This window comes from Aedes albopictus, chromosome 2 (assembly GCF_035046485.1).
Source record: "Aedes albopictus strain Foshan chromosome 2, AalbF5, whole genome shotgun sequence".
Lineage (NCBI taxonomy): Eukaryota > Metazoa > Arthropoda > Insecta > Diptera > Culicidae > Aedes > Aedes albopictus.
Window position 1 is genome coordinate 442,690,266 of NC_085137.1, and position 24,955 is coordinate 442,715,220.

At 39.4% G+C, this 24,955-nt stretch overlaps 1 protein-coding gene across 1 annotated transcript; it reads left to right on the forward strand.

Annotated features, from left to right (window-relative positions):
* The first annotated feature begins 17,997 nt into the window (after window positions 1-17,997).
* On the forward strand, window positions 17,998-18,837 carry LOC115265738 (uncharacterized). The gene is made up of 2 exons (XM_029871688.2): window positions 17,998-18,064; window positions 18,122-18,837. The coding sequence occupies exons 1-2, from the start codon at window positions 17,998-18,000 to the stop codon at window positions 18,553-18,555; spliced, it is 501 nt and encodes a 166-aa protein (XP_029727548.2). The 3' UTR covers window positions 18,556-18,837.
* Window positions 18,838-24,955: the final 6,118 nt, after the last annotated feature.

Here is a 24,955-nt window from a genome sequence, read left to right on the forward strand (position 1 = left end):
AGCCCTATATGGACTTATCCACCGATGAACCGAATTCATCGCGGTCCGAGAATTTTGACACTAGAGCGGGGCCATTCCAATCAGAATTGGACGATTCTGATTGGAACAGACCCCGCTCTAGTGTCAAAATTCTCGGACCGCGATGAATTTGGTTCATCGGTGGATAAGTCCATATAGGACCCTATATATAGTGCCCTATAGGGCACTGCATTGTTTTGATTTTGTATGGGATTTTGAAGTTTCTTGGCCTTGGTGTTTACACTATTTATATAAGAGTGAAAGAGACGGAGAGAATTTCATGCAGTGCAGCTTGGGTTGTTACAAAGTTTTCTCATTACCAATCGAACCACCAATTAGTTTAGACGTGTTCATAAAGAAACGTTAGCACTGACGAACCGACGTGACAGTGGTGTTTCAAAACTGCCCCCCCCCTCAAATTTAACGGTCGACCAGCAAAGCGAGCGAACGCTTCTGTCAAATCAGCGCAGGCACGAACCTTTTCCTATATGAATACACGGGGGTTTTGAGTCAAGCTATCAAAACAACACGTATCGTTATAGAGGAGGCGGTAGTGTTCAGCTATTTTTCATCATGGCGTCGGGGACAAAAAAAAATTGAATTTATTTGTTCTAGCTGTCACGTTGGTTCGTCGGTGACGTTAGTTCCTGTTCAATTCCTCCTTGTTCTTCGTCTCCGATCCTCTGTGATATCAACAGGTTATGGGTGACCAACGTAAAGAGGCTGCGGTGCACGGAATTCATCAGTTTGCCGGAAAAGGCTACGACGTCTGGTATACACTCAGCGAAAAAAAAACTAGCGAGATTCATCGAAATACCTTATGAAAGTTTGCTATAACTAATTCTTATGGATGGCATAAGAATACCTTATGAAAATTGATCGTGCTTGCTATGACAAATTTCATAAGATAGACTTATGAAAAATACAAAAAAAAACTTAAAATGAAGCAGACTGGATTCGATCCATGAACGTCGGGATCACCGAGCCTGTGTTTTATCCAAACGACTACCGACGCTTGAGAATACCAAGTTGCTAAACATGAATAAAAGCCAAGCTGTGAGACGATTTTACGTCATAGAGTGACCTTATGAAATTCATCCGAATCATTATGAATTATTTAAAGGCCGTTTCATAAGTTGGGCCTTATGGAAATCTTAAGGTTATTTGGCTGAGTGTACTACACTGTGTAGTTCCGCGTCCAGAGTTATTTGGAGTCGGCGAACGTATGGGACGCTATCGTGAAGCTGCGGCTGCTGAAGCGGCCAAATTCCACGACATGGATAGGATGGCCAAAGCGATGTTGGTGGGCTTCGTAGCGGACGAGTACCTAGACTGCTTTCGGGATAAAGGCACGGCGAAGGCAATGTGGAAAAGTCTCGAGGACACTTTCGCGAAGAAGTCAGCAGGTAGGCAGACCCTTATTAGGAAGCAGATTGCAAGATTGCACATCAAAAGCGGGCGCATTTGCTGCAGTTCGAAGATTTAATCCGTCAGTTGTGATTGGCCGGATCAAAGCTTGAAGCAGTGTTGCGAAACTCATGCTCACGAGTAAAAAATACTCACTCACCCTACTCATTTGCGAGTAATGCTCACGCTGTGAGTTACTCGCGTATGAGTATACTCACGCGTGAGTAATGACGTCATACTCTCGCGTGAGTATTACTCACTTGTGAGTAATACTCACGCAAGAGTATGACGTCATTACTCACGCGTGAGTAACTCATTTTACTCACGGTGAGTTTAGTGAGTAAGTTATTTTTGTTGGTTTGAAATGATGTTTTCGTTTGTTCTGTACTGCAATGGTGATTATTTATATACTAGCCACAGTTTTCGAGGAAAGGTGGATCTGCTCGAGAGCTTTGGCACCATAGACTAAAAACTCTTATTGTTTACCTACGCATGCAAAGTAATATCATCAATTAGGAAATCTCTATATATCGCCACACTTTGTTAATGGTATAACTTTTTTCGCATACGTCGGGTTACTTTACGGTATTCAATAAAGATGTTTGGTATATATTTACCTACACGCAGAAAAATATATTGTAAACATAATTAAATTCTAGTTCAAATCAACCGATTTTTTAGTTTACTATAGCGACAAACTGATTTCTAGTTTAAACTGAACTGTTGCATTGTTTGATAATACAAACGTTTTCATTTGACGAAATTTTTCACAGTTTGTTAGAACAAACAGAGATTTGGTAGTTTCAACATAAAATAACAGATTGTTTTAAACGACTGCACTTTTGTGACTAACAAAGCCGGAATGTGATTGTGTTGGTGACGGCAGCTCCTGCGGCAGCTCGGAAATCTATTTTTAGACCGTCGGTGAGCGGATGGGGAGGAGAACGACTAAAAAAAAGACAAAAAAGGCGAAGCCGATCAACTTTTTGTGGATGCTGTCGTGAGTACCTGCGCGTTATCCATCACGACCAAAGCTGCACTTAGAAGTTGGCGTGATGGATTTGCTGCACCTTCTTCGTTGTGGCGATGTTGGGGTAAGCATTTTATAGGTGTGAGTGCTTCCGGACCATGTTTATGGTTTTTATTTTGTTGAAACAAATGAAATTTTTGACATTATATGAAATGATGGTAATCGGTTGTTTTTATCGATAAACTCTAAATGAAAACAATTAAATATAACTTTGGAATAAGTAAATTCTCAGCTTGAAAATCAACCATGCGTTTTATTGTTTTAAACAAGCGCCATTTTTCTGCGTGTACCTTCAAATATAAAATAGTAGGGTCAATTACAGCATCTCCTAGGTCCAAACATTTAAAACTTTTCTTTTCTGCATACATTTGATCGTTTTTTCCCATATGGCTAGTTTCTATTACTGTGCAAAAAATAGGGCATGTAATGGCCAAATAATGGTTTCGCTTCAAAATTACTTGAGCAGACAAGTAAGGAAAAAAAAAGTTTTACACTGGTAACGCCTCCCTTGTAAATCTAAAAGAGCTGTAGTTTTTTTCTGCGCGGAAAAATAGTCCGTTCTATTATTCCGTAAGGAAACTAACGTTTTTCCTCCTACTAAATACTTGATCAGTTTGTAATTTAAAATTTACAAAAATTAGTAAATTTTCTTGAGTACTCAACTTTCGAACATGAAACTTACACACTAAACGCATCCAGCAAAGCAAAAACCAGCAAAACGAATAGTTGATTTTTAAGCAATTTTTTGCTAGAATCCGGTACAACTGCACACATACACATACAAGCACAAATTGCTGGATGTTTCATAAAAAAGAACTCAGACTTGATAGCATTGAATCAAAACTTTATTGGAACTTATGGGTGACAAAAGGAACAAATTACCGGGGCCCGTAGCGTAGTGGCTACACGTTCACTTCATAAGTGGATGGTCATGGGTTCGATCCCAGCTCGGTACTTGCAATTTATCGTCAGTTGCTCTTCCCCCCAAGAGCAGCTGGCACCTGACGCTCTTTAGAGCATATGCTCCAACGGACCCGGACACCTGGATATCGGCTAACGGTAACTAATAATGGACCCCCAATCGGACTGGAAAAGGAACAAGAGCCACACATCAACATCCTCGTGCTCATCATTCTACCATGATAGGGTAGAAAGTGAAAGCAGCGCAACGGAATCCAGTTCGATCTAGTAGAATTATAATAGAATACATTTAGGAGCTGTACAAAGTGTAAGTACAGGAATCACTCACGCAGTGCCCTAGTGGACAAAAGAGCTGTAAATTAGATTAAGTGATTGAAGAATGAAAAAAGGAACAAATTCTGAAGGAATCCCATGAGCTTTTTCAAGTCTTAGTTTTTTTATATAAAGTTGGACCACCCTAATTATATGAGCCTCGGACCTAAAAAGAAAAAAAACTGCCGAGCAAATTACTACCAGTAACATGGCCAGTAATCACACCCAGGTAACCAATAAGCAGCTAAAATGGCATTAATTCAGCACTATATGCGCCTTTGCAGCAGGTCTGCTGCTATCGAACTGTCAAATCCAAGGTCAAATCGGCTACCAATAAGGCAATCCATGAGACAGATGCGATCAGCTGATTTTTTTTGTTTACCATGTATTTTGACAATCGATGATCGGGGTGACAGTTGAACACAAAGGAATTTGTTAAGCACCGACGACACTTTGGGGCTGTCCATTAATTACGTAAGGGTTTATGGGGGGAGGGGGGGTTTGAGAAATCTTACGCGCCATACAAAAATATTTGGGTTCTCATACAAAAAATCTTACAAGGGGGGGTGGGGGTGTCGAAAAATCGTAAAATTTCCCTTACGTAATTAATGGACAGCCCCTTTACGAAACTTTGTTAAGTTGTACTCACACTGTGTTTACAGTTTTGGCTGTCACCCCCATCGCGAAAAGTCGTCATGGATAGCCTTATCGAGCACACCACACGATTCCGTAAAATTACTTTTTCTTAATTGCTATCTCTGCCAACCCCCTGAAGAAAGCGTTAGTTCTTGAAGCCTGCTCGAACGGGCTCGTTTACGAAATTTCAGCCTGCCTTTCAATCTGCTACGTGCGGAAGCGAACTTTGTCGTACGAATTATCGTGCATTTGAGAAACGATCGTTTACACATTTGTTCATTGCGTTTAGTGTTCTTTATTAAATTTATAAGACGCACAAGCATGCAAATACATTTCGTCCATTTAAAACAACGCTGAACTCTATTATATGTGAATGTCACGCCTGCACTAACAGAAAAAAAATCACTCTTTTCAGCTTAATGCAACCGCCCATTCAAATCAGCACCACGTCCTGCACCAAATTTTTGGCTTCACGCCAGTTATATGTGGATGGCAGCCATTTCAGGGGATTGAGCTCTGTCTACAAGAGGTTTGAGTTCAAACAAAAGCCCCCACGTTGAGCTGTTGGGCTCAAAGGGGACCTATTCAGGACCGCCCTTAACGGAGCGCTTAGAACAACCAGTAAGATACAATTCACTAGAATAAAAAAAAAACAATAGAATTATTGACAAGCAACCTTGTCTACTGATTCAATACATTCGCCCCAATAAAACATACCATTTTAATATTTGATAGGATTCCAAGCCTTTAGATAAATTTTAGAATACTGTATGGATATGAGTAAAGCATACTCGTGAGTGAGTATCTGCACGTCAATACTCACGAGTGAGTGTGAGTTGTACAGCGCTTACTCAAATGTGAGTAATACTCACGGTGAGTTTAAGGTTTACTGCTCATACTCATGAGTGAGTATGACTAGATGTGTGAGTACTCGCTCATTTCGCAACACTGGCTTGAAGAGCTAGATGTTTGCTCATCTATGGCACTAAAGGTCCCATTAGACGTGACAAATATTTGGCCAAACAAGCCCAACACAACGTGAATCTAAGCAACCTTGGATAAATGTCGGACTTCAATGGCAAATATTTGTCATAACGACAAACAGTCTAATGGCACCTTAACACTTCCGGAGTCAAACGATGCATTGGTGGCGGTGCTTGAAAATCTACCGGAGAACGAGCTCACCTACGAAGAAATGAAAACCCATCTGATCGATGAAGAATCCAAGTGGAATGAGCGAAGCTACACCGTAGGGGACAAACCGGTGACAATCGTTCGATAAAACCAGAAGAACGGTAACCGATTCAACAGGAAGTGTGGAAAAAAGAGGACATATGAAGAAAGATAGCAAGAAAGCAAAACGGAACGCGAACGAGGCAAGATCGTCAAGACCGATCGTATTCATGGCGGATCGAAAAGCTTCGAAGCGAGACAGCGTCGGTAAGATCGTGTTGGACTCTGGATCGGATGACCTTCTCGTAAACTCGAAATCGTTTTTCGCATCCCTCAAGGCAGCTCTCCAGACGGTAAGCATCAACGTTGTTAAGGATGGACAATTTCAAAAAGATTGGTACCATAATAGACTAATTTAAAGACCTCGATGTACCAAAGAAAACCATTAAATTTCCTGTGTCCAGTCCGGTACCCAATAATATTCATTACCGTGTATTTTTTTCCGTGTAAATTACCTTTTGTGTAAATTATGTTTAGCGTGTTACATCCATCTGACAGTAAAGAACTAAAAATAAATTACGTAATGGGTACCGAGGACTGTTCACAATCTGCGAATTTGACTGCGGAAAAAATCGCGACCATGACGCCGTTGGTACCATTGCAAGTTCAAGTAACCTTGGAGTCCCGTTGTACGTCAAAGATGTCTTGTGCGTACCAAGCCTCCGTGACAATCTGATGTCGGTTAAGAAGTTAGTGAAGGTAGGCATCGAAGTCGTGTTAAACAGCAAGGTGGCGAAGTTGAAGGTCAATGGAAAACGGCCTATCTACGAGGAAATCTGCACATTCCTACAGCTGCGCTCCCGAGGAACCTCGCCCCGGCGGAAAGATAGACAGGTCGGAAGACAAACCTGGAGAAGTTGAAAGTCTTCGGCTGTAAAACATTCGCTTGAGAACGGGAGCGCAAGTTTCCGGATCGATAAGTTACTGGGCTATTTAACTGGTTTTGAAGCAACTGCTATTGGCTCTCTTCACCTTTCCCAGATGTACCGCTAAATTTCCCCCTTATATTCAGAAGTACGATGATCGTGTCAGTTTGATGAGTGCTGTGAACGACGAGCTAAAATCGATGGAGTCCAATCACGTGGAATAACTAGTTCGATTTTAACCTTCCTTTCGCATCACGTTGGCAGCAGCTCGCTGACGTAGTGTACGGTTTGGGTCAAACATGACCCTAATGCCAAAGAAGGGTTAAGATGCTGTATAAGTGCACAGAAGACACCGACACGATTCGATGTTTTTCGCAGTTTTATTCACGATCCCGCACTTAAGCTAAGTGCGAAAGGGGTCCAGTGGGGTGGGGAATGCGCAAAATCGAAAACTGAAAAAGCACTTTTCACTAGAATGACGAAAAATAATAAATTAATAGTGTTTTCATGTTAGCATATCGTCTCCTTAATGCTAGAATTAGGTAACTGGTTTAACGAAATCGCGAGCAATTTGTTTATATCTGAACGTACACCACAAAAACAAAAGTTTATCGATTGAAACGACAATAACACATCATGATTCATCTTTTAAAACCAACAATGAGTTTGTTTTATAGCAGAATAAGTTTTACCAGCCATTTTCACCCGAATTTCCCAAAACGAGTTACCTAGTTCTAGCATTAAGGGAGCGATAATATGATGTCAGTCATGAAATGTATTTGCTCTAGAATTAGCCCAATAATGATTGTAATAATCTAGAATAACAAAAATAACACTCAACTGTTGACAACCTGATTCCTGATCCATCAGTCACGTAGCTACGGCACCATTGCATCACCCGGATAAATCATGGAACCATTCGAACAAATGTGTTCAATACAAAGTTCCATTTAGTCACGTCCCGGAAGCCAATATAAATCACCTTATCCGTCAACACAGTTCAAAAGACCAATAATTCGCCGTCGACCAAGGCAAGAGCAACAGCAAGATGCAGCTCAAGCTGTGGGTGTCGTTGGGAGCGCTGCTGCTGGTGCTAGCCGTGACTCCGAGCGGTGGCGAATCTGCCTGCAACTGCGTTGATTGTCCAGTGGACTGTTCTTGTGGATGCAAGGAGCCAGCGCTCGAGCGGGCCAAACGTGATGACGAAGACGACGGAGTGAAGGTTGAAGTTTTACCCGTGGGGAACGATGATGCAGCCGGTTCGAGTGGAGGAAGTGCCAGTGATCCGGAGCCGAAGCCACCCGGTCGAGCTAGGCCTGGACCGGGACCTCGGAGACCCGGACCTGGACCTGGACCTGGACCACGAGGTCAACGGCGTCGCCAGGAGCAGCAACCGGTAGAGGATATGGAAACTTCTTAAGCTTCAGTTGCTGAATAATTGGTGACGAAAAAGTTCACATTATTTCCTTTGATCATGCTTCATTTTATGCAATGAAAATACAATCAATCTTGAATTTGGCAATATGGTATCATAACCGAAAACGAATACTAAATGACGATTAGACGTTACACCTTAACGATAATACAACACAACTTTCGAATCCTTGAAAAAGGTCCAATAAGGACCGAATCATCGGCGTAAGAAAACATATAATTGTTTTTCATTGACCAAATTAGATTGAAATTCCAATAAACCTCTGCTGCACCAACACAGGCATTTCATCCGCTGCCTTGATCCCCCGTGCCCACATTCTCTACGCCATACAGGTGCTCATCGAAGTGCTGCTCCCACCTTTCGAAAACTTCACGTGTGTCCGTCAGGAGGCTCTTATCCTTATCCCTGCAGATTTCGGCTTGCGGCAAGAAGCCTTTGTGGGATACGTTTAGCTTCTTGTAGAACTTTCGTGTTTCTTGTGAACAGCACAGCAGTTCCATTTCCTCGCACTCTGCTTCTTCAAGGCGGCGCTTTTTCTCCCATAAGAGGCGGGTCTGCTGCTTCCGCTTCTGTCTGTATCGCTCCACATTCTGTCAGGTTCCATGCTGCAGCATTGCCGCCCGTGCTGACGTAGCAGGTATCATTCTCGCCTAAAATAGAAGATCACCAACACTCAAATACTGGCGATAACCGGTAGTTATAAGTAGCTGTCGCCTTTTTGTTCCTTGTTTGAGTATATGTAGTTTATCTGTTGACATGGAGAAGAAATTATGGTCGATTAATTAAGCTAAAGAAAAGCTTTTCTTCTCCCATAAGGGTGCATACCCACTGCGACTATTTATTGATCTATTGAAAACAACTTGAAGATGATTATTTTTTCCGTCACGAAACAAATAGCAGCCAATATGCATGGTATAATAAAATAGTGCTGTTCCAAACCGAGCGGTTCATTATTTTCACTAGTAGCTGCCTACATGCATGCCTTGAGTATTATGTCATGGTGTCTACTACCTAAAAAAATTGAAAACCCGGGAATCCTCAGAGAATTTGCTTCAAGATGGAAACCCTGGAACACTCAGGGAATATCTTCTGAGTATTGAAGGGACATTTCCCATTGATAATAATACTACATTTGGGTCATATGAATAACAAGTAGCGAATTTTACTTTTTGTAGATCTACTCAGAGTAATAGTCAACAGAGTTTACTACATTGATTGTTGATATGAATGAAAAAGTTTCCGAATATGTAGTGTTATGGTATTCATCTTGAAATTTTGCTAAAGGGATTTTTCCAGAAATTCCGTCAGGGTTTCTTCTTGAAAATTCTTTTAAATTATTACTTGAAATGCCTCACAGCATTTCAAACAAAAAATCTTCCGTGTTGTTTTCACACCATTTTTCTTGGTATTCCTTTTTATATTCCTTCCCGGATTATTCCTTGAGAATCTTCCAGGATACCTGAATTCCAACCGATTTCTCTTGAAGTTTTTCATGGGAATATTACTTAATTCTTTCCAGAGGTTTTCTTTCAGATTATCTATCAGGATATATCAAAGATATTATCGTAGAATTTCTACTAGAGTTTCTTTCGGGATTCCTCTTAAACATTTTCCGTGATTCCTTCCGGTGTTCCTGCAGGAATTCCTTCCGGGTTTTCATTCGAAGTTTCTTTTAAAACCTGTAATTTCTTCAAGAAATTTCCGTGAACTCCATTCCGGAGTTTCTCTCTGGATTTTCTACAGGTGTTTCACGTGGGATATTTCTTAAAGATTCCTGCCGAATTTCTCGGGACTTTTTCAGAAGATTCCTACAGGGTTTGGTCCTGGGATGTATCTAAAAGTTTTTCTGAGTTTACTTTACCTTCGAGGGTGCTGGGTCATTAGGATTTCAGCCTACTGACCCACTCAGCTAACGTTCTCCGGCTCAATGACCTGATACAGCCTTCTGGGACTTCTGCAGGAGCTATTGCTGGTATTTTTATAGAATGCTTTCCGTGTTTTCTTTTCCCAAGATTTTCCTCGTATTTGTTTACCGGATGAATTGCAGTGATTCACCTGAGATTATTATTTTACAAATTGTGTTGGCATTATTCCCAAAGCTTTTCCCAAAATTCTTATCGGAAATTGTCCCGAGATTTTTAACGCCCCGTTTGGAGTTCTTGCAGGGACATGGTGTCTACTACCTGGAAAAACATGGAAAACCGGGAATCCTCAGTGAAGTTTATTTAACAGGGAAAAACCTGAAATACTCAGGGAATATTTTGAATACTCAGGGAAATTTAGACTGATAAATAATAAAACATTGGGCAAAAAGTAGCTGACTGTACGTCACTCAGAAGAAAAATCAACAGAGTTTACTACATTGCATTAGTCACTGTCAAAACAAATATGATTCTCACAGGATTTCATTTCCGAATTCCTTCCATAGGGTATTCCGGTGTTGCTCCCAGTGTACATCGTAGAATGTTTCCTGGAGCTCTTCCTGCATTTTCTTCAATGATTTTTTTTTCAAGATTTTTCCCGAGATCTCCACAAAATATGTCACAAGATGTTGTCGCGGAATTTCTCCTAGAGTTTCTCTCTGGATTTCTCTCGAAAACCTTCCGCGATTCCTTTTGGTGTCCATTTGATACTTCCTCAAGAGATCTTCCTGGAATTTCCCAAATTTTCTACAGGAGTCATTCCTGGAATTTCTTCTAAAGCAAGATGTTTTTCTACGAATTTTCTGTAGGAATTCGTGTGAAAATTGTCCTGTAATTTCTTCAAGAAGCTTTATTCTAGCTTTCTGCAGGAGTTTCAGTCGTGATAAATAAAGCTTCTTGCGGGATTTTTTAAAGCTTCATTTACAGATTTCTCTTGGGGTTTTGTAGAAGATTGCTTCCACAATAGATCAAAAAACTGGTCGCAGTGGAAAATGGACCCAACAGGAAAAAAAAAAAAAGATTGCTTCCGGTGCTGGTTCTAATATGTCTCTCATCATTTTCTCCAGATTGGGGTCAAATTGATCACTTTAAAACAACTTTTGCGGATAACATTAGTGGAATTCCAAATATTGCCGAAAGAATTTCTGTAAAATCAGTACCTAGTGGATCTCCATGGAACCACTTGACAGAATTTTGTTCAACAAATTTAAACTTTAAGTTAAATAACTCCAAATATCATTAAATTGGAAATGCCACTTTGGGGCGAAATTGATCAGTATACAATTGACTTCTTTAGCGTTGTTGAGATAATTCCATATTCTGAATCTGCATGCCAAACTGAGTCGAAATCCAAATTTTCATGAATGTTGGTGCCCGCGAACCTGTTTAAAAATCAATTTGAAGTTTGTATGGGAGCGATTTGTCGAATCACCCCTCGTCGCATTTTGTACTGGGTGGAGCTGTCAAACAGTTACCCAGCTGTCAAAAGGTGATTTTGAAAAATCTCTTTGAAATTGATTTTAGGTACCAAAATAACGTTCTAAAAATCTGAAAAAAATCATACTGGCTCAGAAAAAGGTGCTCTTTTGTATAAAATCAAAAAATCGATACATTTTTCTTAATTTAAAACCCCAATTAAGCATCGGTTGGAAAGGAAAACTTCCTTGCCCGCTTAATTTTGCTCTTCTAAACACGAATAACGCGTTTAAAATCTTACAACTAGTGAATTTATTACTTTAAATGCAAAACTAAATTTTGAAATTTCCCCTTAAACGCCTACAGGTAGGCAAATTCATTTGAAATAAGTGATTTCTATCACAATAAATGACTATTACAACATAAAATGAACTTTTTTAAAACTATTTCATGTTCTTATTAGCTACATAACTTTCCAACCAAGGCTCCACAAAAATGTTAAAACAGAGAATTTACGGGAAGTCCTATTAGCAATCGAATGTTTAGTAGCCATGATTTCAGATAAATGAGTAATACATTGCAAATTCCTAAAAAAATAAGGCAAAACTAACTTTTTTCTAAAAAAATAAAATTCTACACTCATCTCTAGACATTTACGAACCAGATAACGTAAAAAGTTTAAGATCATTATGACGCTTAAGAGTTCCTAGTATGGATTTACAATGTAGTACCCGAATGATCAATTTCACCCCGCTGATCAATTTGACCCCGGTTTACGGTACCAGAGATTTCATTTCAGATTTTCTCGGGATTTTTCCCGAGAGTTCTACTACCGGAATCTCAATCGGAAATTGTTCCAAGATTATAGCTATTCCTGCTTGAGTTTCTTAAGTTGCTCCCGAAGTTCTTGTAAGGGTTAATTTACAGAATTTCCTGTAAAAATATCCTAGAGAAATATAGAGGTTAAGGATTAAGGAAATACGAGAAAGAACTCTGAAATCCTCTAAGAGAAACCCCGGGAGGAACTAAAAGCGAAAGCTCGCAAGGAAATCTAAGAAAATATCGTGAACCTCTCTGGAAGAACGTAAGAAAGAATCTCGCAAAAATCCCGAGAGTTGCCGGGGCCCGTGGCGCAAATGGTCACACGTTTGCATCGTAAGCAGATGGTGACATCGGTTCGATCCCAGCCCCGGAACTTTCGACAGTTGCTTTTTCTCCATGAGCGCAGCTGACACTGACCCTCTTCTGAGCCCATGGCTCAAACGGACCCGGGTACATGGACATCGGCGAACGGCAACTCATTATGGACTTCCAATTGGACTGGAAAAAAGAACAGCTAACAGCTACACATCAACATCCTCGTGCTCATCATTCTACCATGATAGGGTAGAAAGTGAAAGCAGCGCAAAAAACAACCAGTTCGATATAGTTTCTCAACGGTGGAAAATTTTGTGGAAAACTTTTTGCACTTCATATTTTTTTTTTAGATTTCTGAGAAAATTTGCTTTCATTTCCTAAAAAAAGCTTTGTTTCTATGATGCTTCATTCTTGAGTTATGATTTTTCAATGTAAGTAGTGTCAAGGGAAAACAAAGAATTTTCACCTGAGTTTTCCGGGAAAAAAGGCGACTTTGAATTTTTCTCAATTTTTTATTGTTCATATATTCATGAGATCAGCCTGTGGAAAAAGTTTCATGATAATCTGAGACCCTTCGGCCCAATTTGTACGATAATAAAAAAAATGCCCTAGTGTCATGACTGGTACAGGCACTCTATATTAGTTTTCTAAATTTTGAGTTAATTTTTAAATGATAAACTTTCAAAATTTCCCCCTTAAAAAGCTTGAAAAACTCAGGAATTTTATTTTGTCCTATGGATAGAATCGCTCCTTTGTCATCACTTTTACTTGCTACATGGCTTGATTTTGGGCAATGAGAAATGAGATTATCTGGTTAAGTTAGGCATCAATATAAATGGCAAATTTATAGGGCACTGCATGAAATTATTTCCTTCTCTTTCACTCTTACAGAAATTCTGTAAACAACAAGGCCAAGAAAAGTCAAAATCCCATACAAGATCAAAATAGTGCAGTGCCCTATAATAACTTCATGACTAGGGAAGTGGAACTATCTTGGCAGGGGTCCTATTTTGGGCACTTTTCTGCTATAACTCAGCCAATTCTTAACCAATTGACACAATTTTTGAATGGCGATGAGATACGTATACAGTGATAGACATTCGTTTAGCCGAGACCAAAAAAAAAAAAAATCAAAAAAGTGTCAGCCCAGCAAACCATGTATCGTAATTCAATGTAGATATTAAGTCGTATATTTCAACAAACAAAATCAAAATCGTATCTCAGTATGAATAAAAGTCGACACTGTTTAATAAGAATCGAATATAACAGTGATTGAAATTTTATTACGATTGCTATCTCCGGAACTCCATCAAGTCGAATAAGGGGTTGAATATAATCCGATTGAAATGAACAGACTCGTAAAAAGCGCATTCATTCTGATTGATATAGGATTTCATATTGAAGTTTGCTAGCATCGTATATTAGAACACTCTTAATTGAGTAGATCATAGATGGCATCATATGAAATGCTGTGCATTCGTATATACATAAAAACAGATTATTTGATAATCGATTTTACCTGCCGAATTATCCTTGCCGCAAAGGTGGAATTTACAATTTCTTAATGGAGTTTCTGTATCGGTTTCGTGATAGAACTTCTAAATTTTTGGAACTCCCACCAAGTAATAGCGTAGACTGCCTCGTTTTAAATTGTTTATTAGATGTATAAGAATGCATGACAACAAATTACAATTAAGTAACACTTCGCTGCAAATAGTATGATGTAAATTCGTGGTTACACTTTCAAACTATTCCTTGGAAACACCAAAAAATCACCAGCAAAACAATTGCCCTTTCCTTTCAATCATTCCGATGATTGCTGTGTTACACCACAGCTCACTTCTTCACTATTTTTATCTGTATTAACGGGATTTATGGCCCCAGGCTAATTCATTTTCTTCATCCGAATTCAATCGATTTGACGGGATCAATAGGGTGGGGCGGGGCAAGATGGGTCGCATAAGGATGGATCACCATAACTTCGTAAATACAAATCGGATTGGTTTGTATTCGTCCGCTACTCTTCAATACACTAGTTAGCTATGCTAAAAGTCGATAAAAAGATCATTAAACACAAATAATGATGTTAAACAAGCAGTTTTAAAAAGTGATCGATTTTGTGCCGTGAAAAAAGTGCGGGGCAAGATGGGTCACCTTTTAAGTAATTAACATTTTCTCAACGAAAAACGTCAAAATATAAGATTTGTTCCGCATTCAAATATGCTCCATATCCATACTGAGTAAACAAGAGCTACTAGTAAACATTTTATAAATTTATTTGGAATATAAAAAAACTTTACGATTTGAGTGGTTCTGAGGCGGCTTGAAAATCGATGTTTTTACTAAAAAATTATCATAATTTTATGTTATAATTTTGAGCGTTCATTCCGCTTGATTGAAGTCATTTATGAGATAGTCTTTTAATAAAAAATAAATAACTTTTGAATGCTCCAAAAATACGTTCAAAATTGAAGGTGACCCATCTTGCCCCGCGGCCGTTTATATGGAGAATATATGGAATGTATCGCATAAGAAAAATGGCAAAAAACCATTTTATTTTTTATTTCCATTGAGAGTGAATAATTTTTCAATCAATGTCCCAAACTTTTGTATATTCATGCTGGTCATCTAACAAAATTATTAACATAATCAAAACATGAGTAATGCGCCCGAAAATGGCACTGACCCATCTTGCCCCGCGACCCATCTTGCCCCGCCCCACCCTACATATTATGTTTCTGCAATGCAAGCCGGTGAAGGAGAATAGTTCGCTGAAATTAAACGCTTGATAAAATTGGAATCAAAACAAAATACAAGTACTTCTTACCAGAAAACAAGAACTTAATTGTTGGTTTGAGCACCGAAAATTTCAGCAACTTCATTTGTTTAAATTATTTACAGCACAAACAACGCACTTCATTCGATCTCTCCGGTTTGTTTATTTTGAACAGTATCAGCGACATCGTACGTGCGTGCGTACCGCGCGTACCAGTGTTGCTGGATGTGCTCCAGTATGCGCAAAAATTAAGTTCGATAGTAAATTAAAATATGTGTGAATAAAACGTTTTCTTTAAAATGTTTATCAAAACAAAGTGAACTAAATTGCATGTGCCAAACTGCAATTGGGTACTTAAAGGACAAATTTATTTCAATACTTATTAATTGTATTATTTCAGTAATCACAACAAATCTATTATTGCTTGCGTTATGATCAAAATGCATATCGCTTACCGCACTTCTGAGACGTTCAGTCCTGCTTATACGATTGGAATCGTTGCTATCGTATGTAACGATGAGTATTTTGCATATTGATCGCTTGCATCTATCGTAAATCGTATACAATTTAACATAGTTGCATATCGGTATGAGGTGTCGCATATAGTTGGTTTTACACTTTTTGCTAGTCGGAAATTGCTCTCTTTAGTCGTAATTGACTCGAACGAAATATATGAGCAATGTACACCCGAAATATTACTGTTCAGGAGCAATGAAGTTAATAGAATCAACTATGGTTGGTAAACATGTTTCATCTTTTATTTCTATTTCCTGCAAACAGAGGATAAAAGCGAAGTTGCCTTTTATTTGTATATTTGCATGATTTTCAGCTATAGTTTCTTTTCCACATAATGCCAATAAACATCTAATTTCAAATTAAGACAAAGCAACCAGCAAAGTTTTGTTTTTCATCGTATCATATCTTCCAGTCTGATTTCCTTGTCTTTCACATGTCATAATGACCGAGAGGGATCAGGCACCAATCCTGATGAATAACCCGTGTTCGATTCCCGATGAATATTCGTTTTTTGTTTCTTATTCAGAAATCGTATAGAGCTTCACCAAATCGTAAAAATATCGATAATCTAAAATCTTATACATAGATTTATAAAATCAAGGAAATCGTGAAACTGTTTTCAAGTGCTCGTAATAATGTTGAAAAGGAATGGCTGAAATCGGATAACTATTTCTATATGGCCTCCACTTTAGAATGTATATGCCTTTTTTGTGCGTTGAATACGATTTCTTTAATGCTATATGCGTTCGTACAAGCTAGCTGCAATATCATTATAGCAACCAAATTGCTGGCTGGGAGGAAACTCTTACAATAGATTTTATGATAAAAGTTTTTTATCATAGTGATAGTACAGTGTCGGACAAAACAATAAGACCACCACCCATTTTTCATACAAAATGGTCAAGTTTGACGATGTGATACTCGGTTTCTAGTAAACCGATTTGGCTGAAATTTTGACAGTCGCCATGCAGTTACGTGAATTTTGATTTGTGTTTAATTGATTGAGTTCTGTTCACTACATCAAAAGTTACAGATATACGAAACGAGAAAATAATAGGACCACTTTCAGATTGCCATTACCAAAGGATATATGTGAGTATCTGATAGTTGATGATTGATAAGCAAGTACTAAAATTAAGGATGCCATTTAAACTTGGGGACATTTATTTTGAATTGACCACAAATAACCATCATAAAAATTTGATGTTAGAATTTTGTCGCACCGTATATCTGTAACTTTGAAAGTAGTGAACAGAACTCAACCAATTCAATACAAATCGAAATTCCCGTAATTTCATGTCGACAGTCAAAATTTCAGCCAAATCGGTTTACTAGAAACCGAGTACCATATCGTCAAACTTGGCCATTTTGTATGAAATAGGACCGGTGGTCTTATTGTTTTGTCCGACACTGTATATCCTCGAAATACACTCACGAAATAGCAAAAAATCTATCTTTCTTTTACTTCGGCTAAACGAATGTCTAGGCAAAAAATGGCATTTGAAGGGTTTTTACCCTCGTTTTTGTTTCAGTGTATATGTAAGTGGGATGTATCACATTTTTATAAAACAGTACCAGATATGCTACCACTATGATAAAAAAAAGTTTTATCATAAAATCTTTTGTATGAGTTTCCTGACACTTTTTTGAAATTTGTTTACCTCGACTAAACGAATGTCTATCACTGTTGTAATCTAGCCGTGTACAAAATTTCAAGTCAATTGATTTGGAATTGATTGAGTTATAGCGAAGAGTGCCCAAAATACCGGCCACTGCCCAAGTGGTTTGCTACCCTATTCGTTATTAAAAAAAAAACGAAAGTAGGTAGCACTTAAATTGTTTTTCATTAAATTTAAAACAAGAGTAGACAGAAAATCATGCTAACAACGAAGGATTGACCTTCTGTGTCTTGCAACTTGCTTACAGAGTAATCTATTGCACGTCGGATACCCCTAGAGCTGACATTGTAAGCATCTAAGGTTGCATTCTAGAACGCGGTTCTATTCCGCACCGCTATATATTTCCTGAAGACGTACAACGTGCGACAGACAGCAAACCACCACTGCTTGTATCCATGCGAGCACGTGATTCTACGGTATTTTGTTTTCGCCTCAATCACGTTCATTGGCTGGTCATTGTGTGCCAATCGACACCTATGACTGACAACTGTTTACGCTATCCAGTACGGCTGGGTCACAATTCGCCAGGTAAACCAAAATGTTTCAACCTATAGAATGTGCATCCAACGGTACACAACCGCTTCTGGGTCAAGTTGAAGACCATCGGCCGGCCGCAATGGTGGATGAGTCAATGCCTTCCGGGGCTCAGTTTCCCTGAGTCGGCACCTATGGGTAGCTGTTGAAAGTGCTATCATGGCGTGGAGCCAGTATGCGAAAGTGCTGATAGTTCTTGTTTCGGTTTGGGCCACTACTGCTGGAGGTGAGGTACTTTCATTCGGATGAGAAGATTGTTTTAATTTCCCAGGTTATCTCTCAGAACGACAGGTTTGTGAATATCGCTGCAATTTAGCGGACTGCGTCAACAACGAGGTATGGCACGAAGTCGAAATGGACGGACCCAATGGGGATAAGATTGTGCTGCAGCAGAACCTACGGCAGCGCCCGCGTGAACAATTGGTCGGATCAAGGTTTCCCGGACTGGGTCGGTCGAACTTTTTCCGAAAGTTTCTGGACGTTTTCGTTACCATGGGCGAGCGGAGGCGGGCGGAGCAGCAGTATCGGAATGATGTTGCCCGACAACGGGTTGAGCAGTTTCAGCAACGGAGCCGGATGGGACGGGTGGCGGTAGCTGAGAGGCGATCGCAGCGGGCAGTTCGTGAAAGGCCGGAGCGACAAAATGCTAGACCGAGGAAACGCTCAGAACGGCAGGGCAAACGCAACGCTAGGAGAGGAAGGGTAGCGGGTCAATAAGAACATTGTCGAATAGTCATTAGTAAGTGATTGTTTTATAGCAACCAGCATAGTGTTGCGGCACTCATTTAATATTGCGTAATTGCCCGCAGGATACATAGTTAACCAACTATTTATTAAAATAGTGTACACATATCCAAAATTTTTATTCTTTACACGCAGAAACACTTGTTCTAATACTATGAGAGAGATGAGAAAAAATAATTGAAAGAGTAGACAGTTTAACTTATGTGCTTATTTGATAAAAGCTAACGGTGCCAGTAATAAGAATCCTGAAATATTTCCATGGCGTAGCATAGGCAAAGTTCACTTTTTCTTACCGAATTTTGCACACACTCAGGTAAATAAACATTAAAAAAAAACAAAAAATGCATTATGAATATTCACCATATTTTTTCCATAAGATTGTCATAAGTGTCCATTATGAAACATATGAAAACGCAGGAATCTATAGTATGGTATCGGTTCCCTCGTAGCTAGCTTTTTAGGCTGGCTAACGTGCATTACAGATCCTCATTGAGATTATTGGCCTCTTCTCAGCAACTCTTATCCCTACCTTCCCGTGGTCGGTAATCAAATCCCGGTGGACTCTTTGAACTTAGGCTATTGCGATCCAGCCGTAAAACCATCAAGCAGTGAAAAGGGCAAGAATAAATACTACGTTTGATTGCTCTGATATTCATGTACACAACAAAAACACTTGTTTGATGAACAAATTATGACAAGAAATTCACGACTCCCAATTCGCTGAAATACTAATCAGATCCAATTGCAACGTTTCACGTGATGAAAAAAAAAACCTACGATTGGAACTCGGTACGTGGAACTGCAGGTCTCTCAATGTCATCGGGAGCATACCGCATAGTCACCAATGTACTGAAAGATCGTGTATTCGGCGTCGTAGCGCTGGTGTGTTAGTCATCAGGATCCATAGTGTGATCGTTTACAGGTAATCATGTACCAGAGTTGTGGCAACACACGCGGGCTGGGAACAGCTTGATGGGCAAAATGTAGAGACACGAGATCGATTGGTACTACCTATGCTAAGCCGATCGACGAAAGAATGTGAAGATAGAGGATCAAGGGTCGATTCTTCAACTTCAGCATAACCAACGGGCACAACCCACGTGCCGGAAGCACTGATGATGGCAAGAACGCATTCTACGCGCAACGCGAACGTGACTACGACCGCTGCCCGAGTCGAGGAGACCTATACCAGAGTATCAGGAGGGCCATAGTTCACTGCCCACGAGCTGAATAACGAAAATGGAACGAATGGTTCGACGAGGAGTATATTGCGATTCTGGAGAAGATGAACGCTGCTCGGGCGGTAATGCTGCAGCAAGTAACCCGGCAGAAACGGTGGAACGTTACAAACAGAAGCAAAAACAGCAGACCCGCCTCTTTCGAAAAAGAGAGAAAAAACGCCGCCTGGGAGAAACTCAGTACGAGGAAATGGAACTGTTGTGCCGTTCCCTAGAAACACGAAAGCCTTCCAAAAGCTCAATATCGAAGCAAATATTGCTAGGGACAAAGATGGGAGATTCTTAATGGAGACTTAAATGGAGTAGCACTTCAATGAGCGACTGGATGCCCGAATCAATTCGTACATACAAAGTTATCGAACCGGATTCATCGACGGCCGATCTACAACGGATTAAATCTTCACTGTACGACAAATCAGAAATGTCGTGAATACCAGGTCCAAAGGGAAAATAATGGAAAATAGCTTTTTTGGGAAGCTGACCAGACTGATCAAAGCAATGATAGACGGTCTTCACATATGCGCAATTATCTCGGATGAACTATCCAGTTCAGTCGGATCTCGCCAGGAACTGCGACAAGGTGACATCGCTCTGAAAGGTGTGATGTGCCGAGTTGGGCTCAACAGCTGGGGTACGGTTTTGACGAAAGTTGTGTGCTTTGCGGATGACAGGAAAATTAACGCGAGACCTATCTAAAGTAATACACATGTCATATAAGAATTACAGCAGCGCAAGTGTTGGTTGTATAGAAGTTAATTTGACGTTTTTATAATATAACGCTAGAAAACGTCAAACTTACTACAATACAACCAAAATCTGCGCTGCCGTAACTCTTATATAACTTGTGTGTTGCTTGGGTTTGTAAAACAAAAAAACGAAATGTATGCTGATCTGTACACGAAATGATTCATCTAGGAAGTAACGTTTCGATAGACGTGGATAACTTCGAAGTAGTTTAAGAAGTAGTTTAGTGAGTGTCTACCTTGGATCCTTAACGGCTGACAACAATGTGAGTCAGAAAAAAGAAATGCGCATCATCGGTAATGGAAGTCAGGTCAGGCCTAGGGGCGGGACAGCTCTTAATACCTGTGCTAATACTCGCTAATAAATATTTGATCCCTAATACTCACACGCTAAGAAAATGTTACTCTAAAATGAGTAAGATTCACACAAAACTGAGCTAAACTGGAACAGCTCAAAAAATGAGTAAATTGCATTTCCAGCGATAGCGCTGGCCCAAGTGCAAAAATCCAACTGGTTTGAGCCGTATAATATTCTTCGCATCATCAAGAATATTATACGGCTTAAACTGATGAGATTTTCGCACTTGGGCCAGCGCTATCGCTGGGAAAAAAAAATACTCAATTTTGAGTTGTCCCACTTTAGCTCGAAAATGAGTGAATTTTCTGACCGTGCAGTCAAAATAGGAATGAAATTTTTGTAGTATGTCATGACTTTTTCCACAAAACCAAATTGACAGTCATGAATGTTGGCACTTGAGGCACTAGTGATACCAGTACTAGTTGCTTTTCATTTAAATACGATTTCTTGTTTAGCATTAAATGATATAAAGATCAATACCGATTCAGAGATGTGTACTACAGTGAGTGTATGAGTTTCAGGATAAGGGCTCCTTGTTACAATAGGAAAAGCTTCTACCTTGGCTTCTACAGTAGGTGCAATATACAACATTCACCCGATCCAGAAGCTCAAATAGTGGATTCTGTAATAGTGCCAAATTTCTGGAGTGCAATACGAATGTTAATTCCTCCAGCTGGATGCAATGTTACAATGATTCCTAGAAAACTACCGAGTGGGTCGGGAACTAAATGTGAAAATGGCGGTGCCACTACTGTAAATCTCAACCCTTCCCGTTCCTCCCAAGTGCACCCCATGTACTCATGCAAACTTGTTCTAGTAAATAACAGATGGAGGGAAATCAGCTCTCTTTTGGTCGAAAAAGACTACATCAATAACTGTAAACATGCCAGGAGGACGGAAGAAGCTGAGGCATATCACTTCCGCATGGCCCCTTCGACATGATGCTCTAGAAATATTCAGGTAGTCATCCACATACTAGTTTGCCTTTAATTTACAGTTTACTATATTAAATCTTTCTGAAATTCACAGTCGAAAAATGTAGCATTTGATGCTGCAGAAATCCAATATCTTCGTGTTTTCAAACGGCTCAACCTTGGATCCTTCATTATTGTCACGGAGAATACTGCCGTGAATTGCATATCTGTCCCATTTGCATAGGAAATCCAGCAAAGATGGGACTGATAAGCCATTCACAACAGAATAGTTATGCTAAATAATGCATGCTACTTTGCATACTTCAATTTTTGCTGGGAGTCGAAAATTCGTGTTTTTTTTTGTATTTTTCATGATTTCTACCACATGTTTGCACAAATTTCAACACAATATAGTAACTTTATTATAATTGCAATTGCAGGCTTTGAGAATTGCGTTGATTATATTCCGCAGGCATTTGCAACAATGAAAATGTTCTGAGATATACAGATTAAGCCATCCACATTTCGAAACACCAGGAAGATTATTTGTATACCAGTGGACACAAAACTAACAACAAAGTGATACTCGTAATGTTATGAGATAGAACAGAAATATTTGTTAAAGAATTACATCGATATAGTAAAGATACTCAAGAGTAGAGCTTGTAGACCTTGAAAGTCTTAATTTCAGAATAGTTTTGTCGACCCAGATCACCAAGTGAATGTTGCTAAGTTTTAAGAATTGCACAATTACCTTGCAAAGAAGAGATCGTTTTTATGAGATTTCCTTCCTGAATTTCGCTAAAAAATACATCCGGGAAACATCTTTGACAACCTTCATTTATACGGAAGTTTAGTAAGAGGTTTTACAGGCCCAATGAAACATATTGGCCATTTTACTTGCTTTTTTTCCAGATTTGCTGGTATGTCTGAAACATACTGGAAAAACTTGTAATTAGAAGGCACGAAATGTTGCCAATTGACAAATTGAGAGATAAAATTTGTGAAAAAAATCGCGTTCTGGTGGGATTCTAACCCACGACTCCGTATTCGCTAGATCGGCGCTTTAACCAACTAAGCCACAGAATAAGTGATGATTCTGCGGAATAGAAAGCCAAACTGACTCCGAAGCCGCACCGTGAACACTCCTATTTCACAAACTCATCTCTATTTCGGCTTATGCCGTTTTTCTTTTTCGGTTTCGCATGTACTAAAGTTTGTTTGACGTTGTTTGTTTACACATTTTCCGCCAATCCAGTTCCAACCCAGGTTAAAAAAGAAAAACGGCATTAGATGCCAATCCACAATACACTCCTGTTTATGCCCACTAACTACAAGTGAGAGCGAATTATTCTCGGCTTCTTAAAAATAATCACACACTATCATGAATACCCGGTCAACCATTTCTTTAAAAATCCTTCTTACTTTGGGAGAGATGAGAGAGTTATGGGGAACCGAAGGCATTCAAATATGTGTCCAACAAATAACTAGTCTTCAGTCCAGGGATGGGGACACTCACTTGCAAAGAATTACACTCACTTGCTATTTACTCAGCTTAGAAGCGTGCAATCAAGAAATAATGTATGGACGACTTTTGCCTTGTGGTTTTGTCTCAAACTTTGTCGAATAGAGTAGGGGTCGCTCACGAACCCCAAGGTCGTGACATAGCTGTGAAAGCGACTTTCCAGGAGGTGAGTGTAAATTACATTCACCTCGTGGAGAGTTGCCTTCGCAGCTCATTCACGAAGTCGGTATGCGTGTGCGACCCCTTCTCTATTCGGCAAACTTTTAGACAAAATCACAAGGCAAAAGTCGTCCATACATCGTTTTTTGATTGAACGCTTCTGAGCTGAGAAAACTGCAAGTGAGTGTAACTTTTTGCAAGTGAGTGTTCCCATCCTTGCTTCAGTCTAGCCTTCAGCAATTTCCAAAGGCTCATCATAATTTAGCTAGTAAAACGCGGTCCACATAACATCTCACAAGGTTCCCGACACAGGAGTGAGTTTTGCTTGACGACGTAAATCACACAGCCGGGGACCTACACACTCCCGGCTTCGTAACGAAATATCGAAAATACCTACCAATTGCATGAATTTCTGCTCACACGCTCAAACCGCTCAGCACCAAAGTGCATAATTTCAGCGACAACATGGAATTTAACGAAATTAAGTTACGTTTCGGTAAATATTTAGGGGAGACTGAGGAGACTTGATCCCTGGGGAGACTTGTTCCCCCCATATTTTCTCGGAATCAAAAACAGTTTTCTTCTAGCATATTTTTTCCAAAACAACATCTGGACAGACGACAATGTTTTGGCTACAAATGATTTTAATTGTGTATTGCATTATTTTTTAATGGTTGATGGTTTGTTTTCAGTCCTTCAGAAATCTTTTAGGCGATTCCGAAAAATCTCAATAACTTTGTGAAAATTGAACCAAATCGTTTCAAAATTTCACAGCACATAGTATAAATAAAATACAGTGGTTTTTCGATTTTATCACGGTCAAAAAAAATTTTACCGTGAATTTAGCGAAACCGTGAATTTGGCGAAATGAAAAATAAATGGAAATTTTATGTCAAAAATCAATAAACTGCAAAATGTTTGCATTGTAATTCACAGCTTTAGTAATGTGTCAATGAAAGTATTGTTTAGGCGCTGTCCATACACTACAGAGACCCATTTCGGGTCATATCCAACAACCATCTTCCTCTGTAGACCTTCTAACAAAATTTTGTTTTTTTTATGGACCTAAGACTTTGGCCAGATTTACCTTCCCCTTGAAGTCTGCGAAGTTTATGTACGGGCCAACCGTGATTAGGAGTCAAAACTTACTAGAACATTGTACATTTCTCGCGCTTAGTATCAAACAGGCGTATATACAATGATCGTTTTCTGTTTATCGATTTTCTCTTTTGTTAATAACTTAGCCAGCAAATTATTTTCGGTTGTTTTCGTTGTTCTAGAAGCTAGTACTAGTCGTCCATCACCGAAACATACCAAGATATCATCCGAATATTGAACGTATTTCTGGAAATAATCCGAAGAGAAAATCGATGAAGAAACATCAGGCATTGTAGATATGCCCGTAAGAAGCTTTTTTTTGTAGTAGATAATTCAAA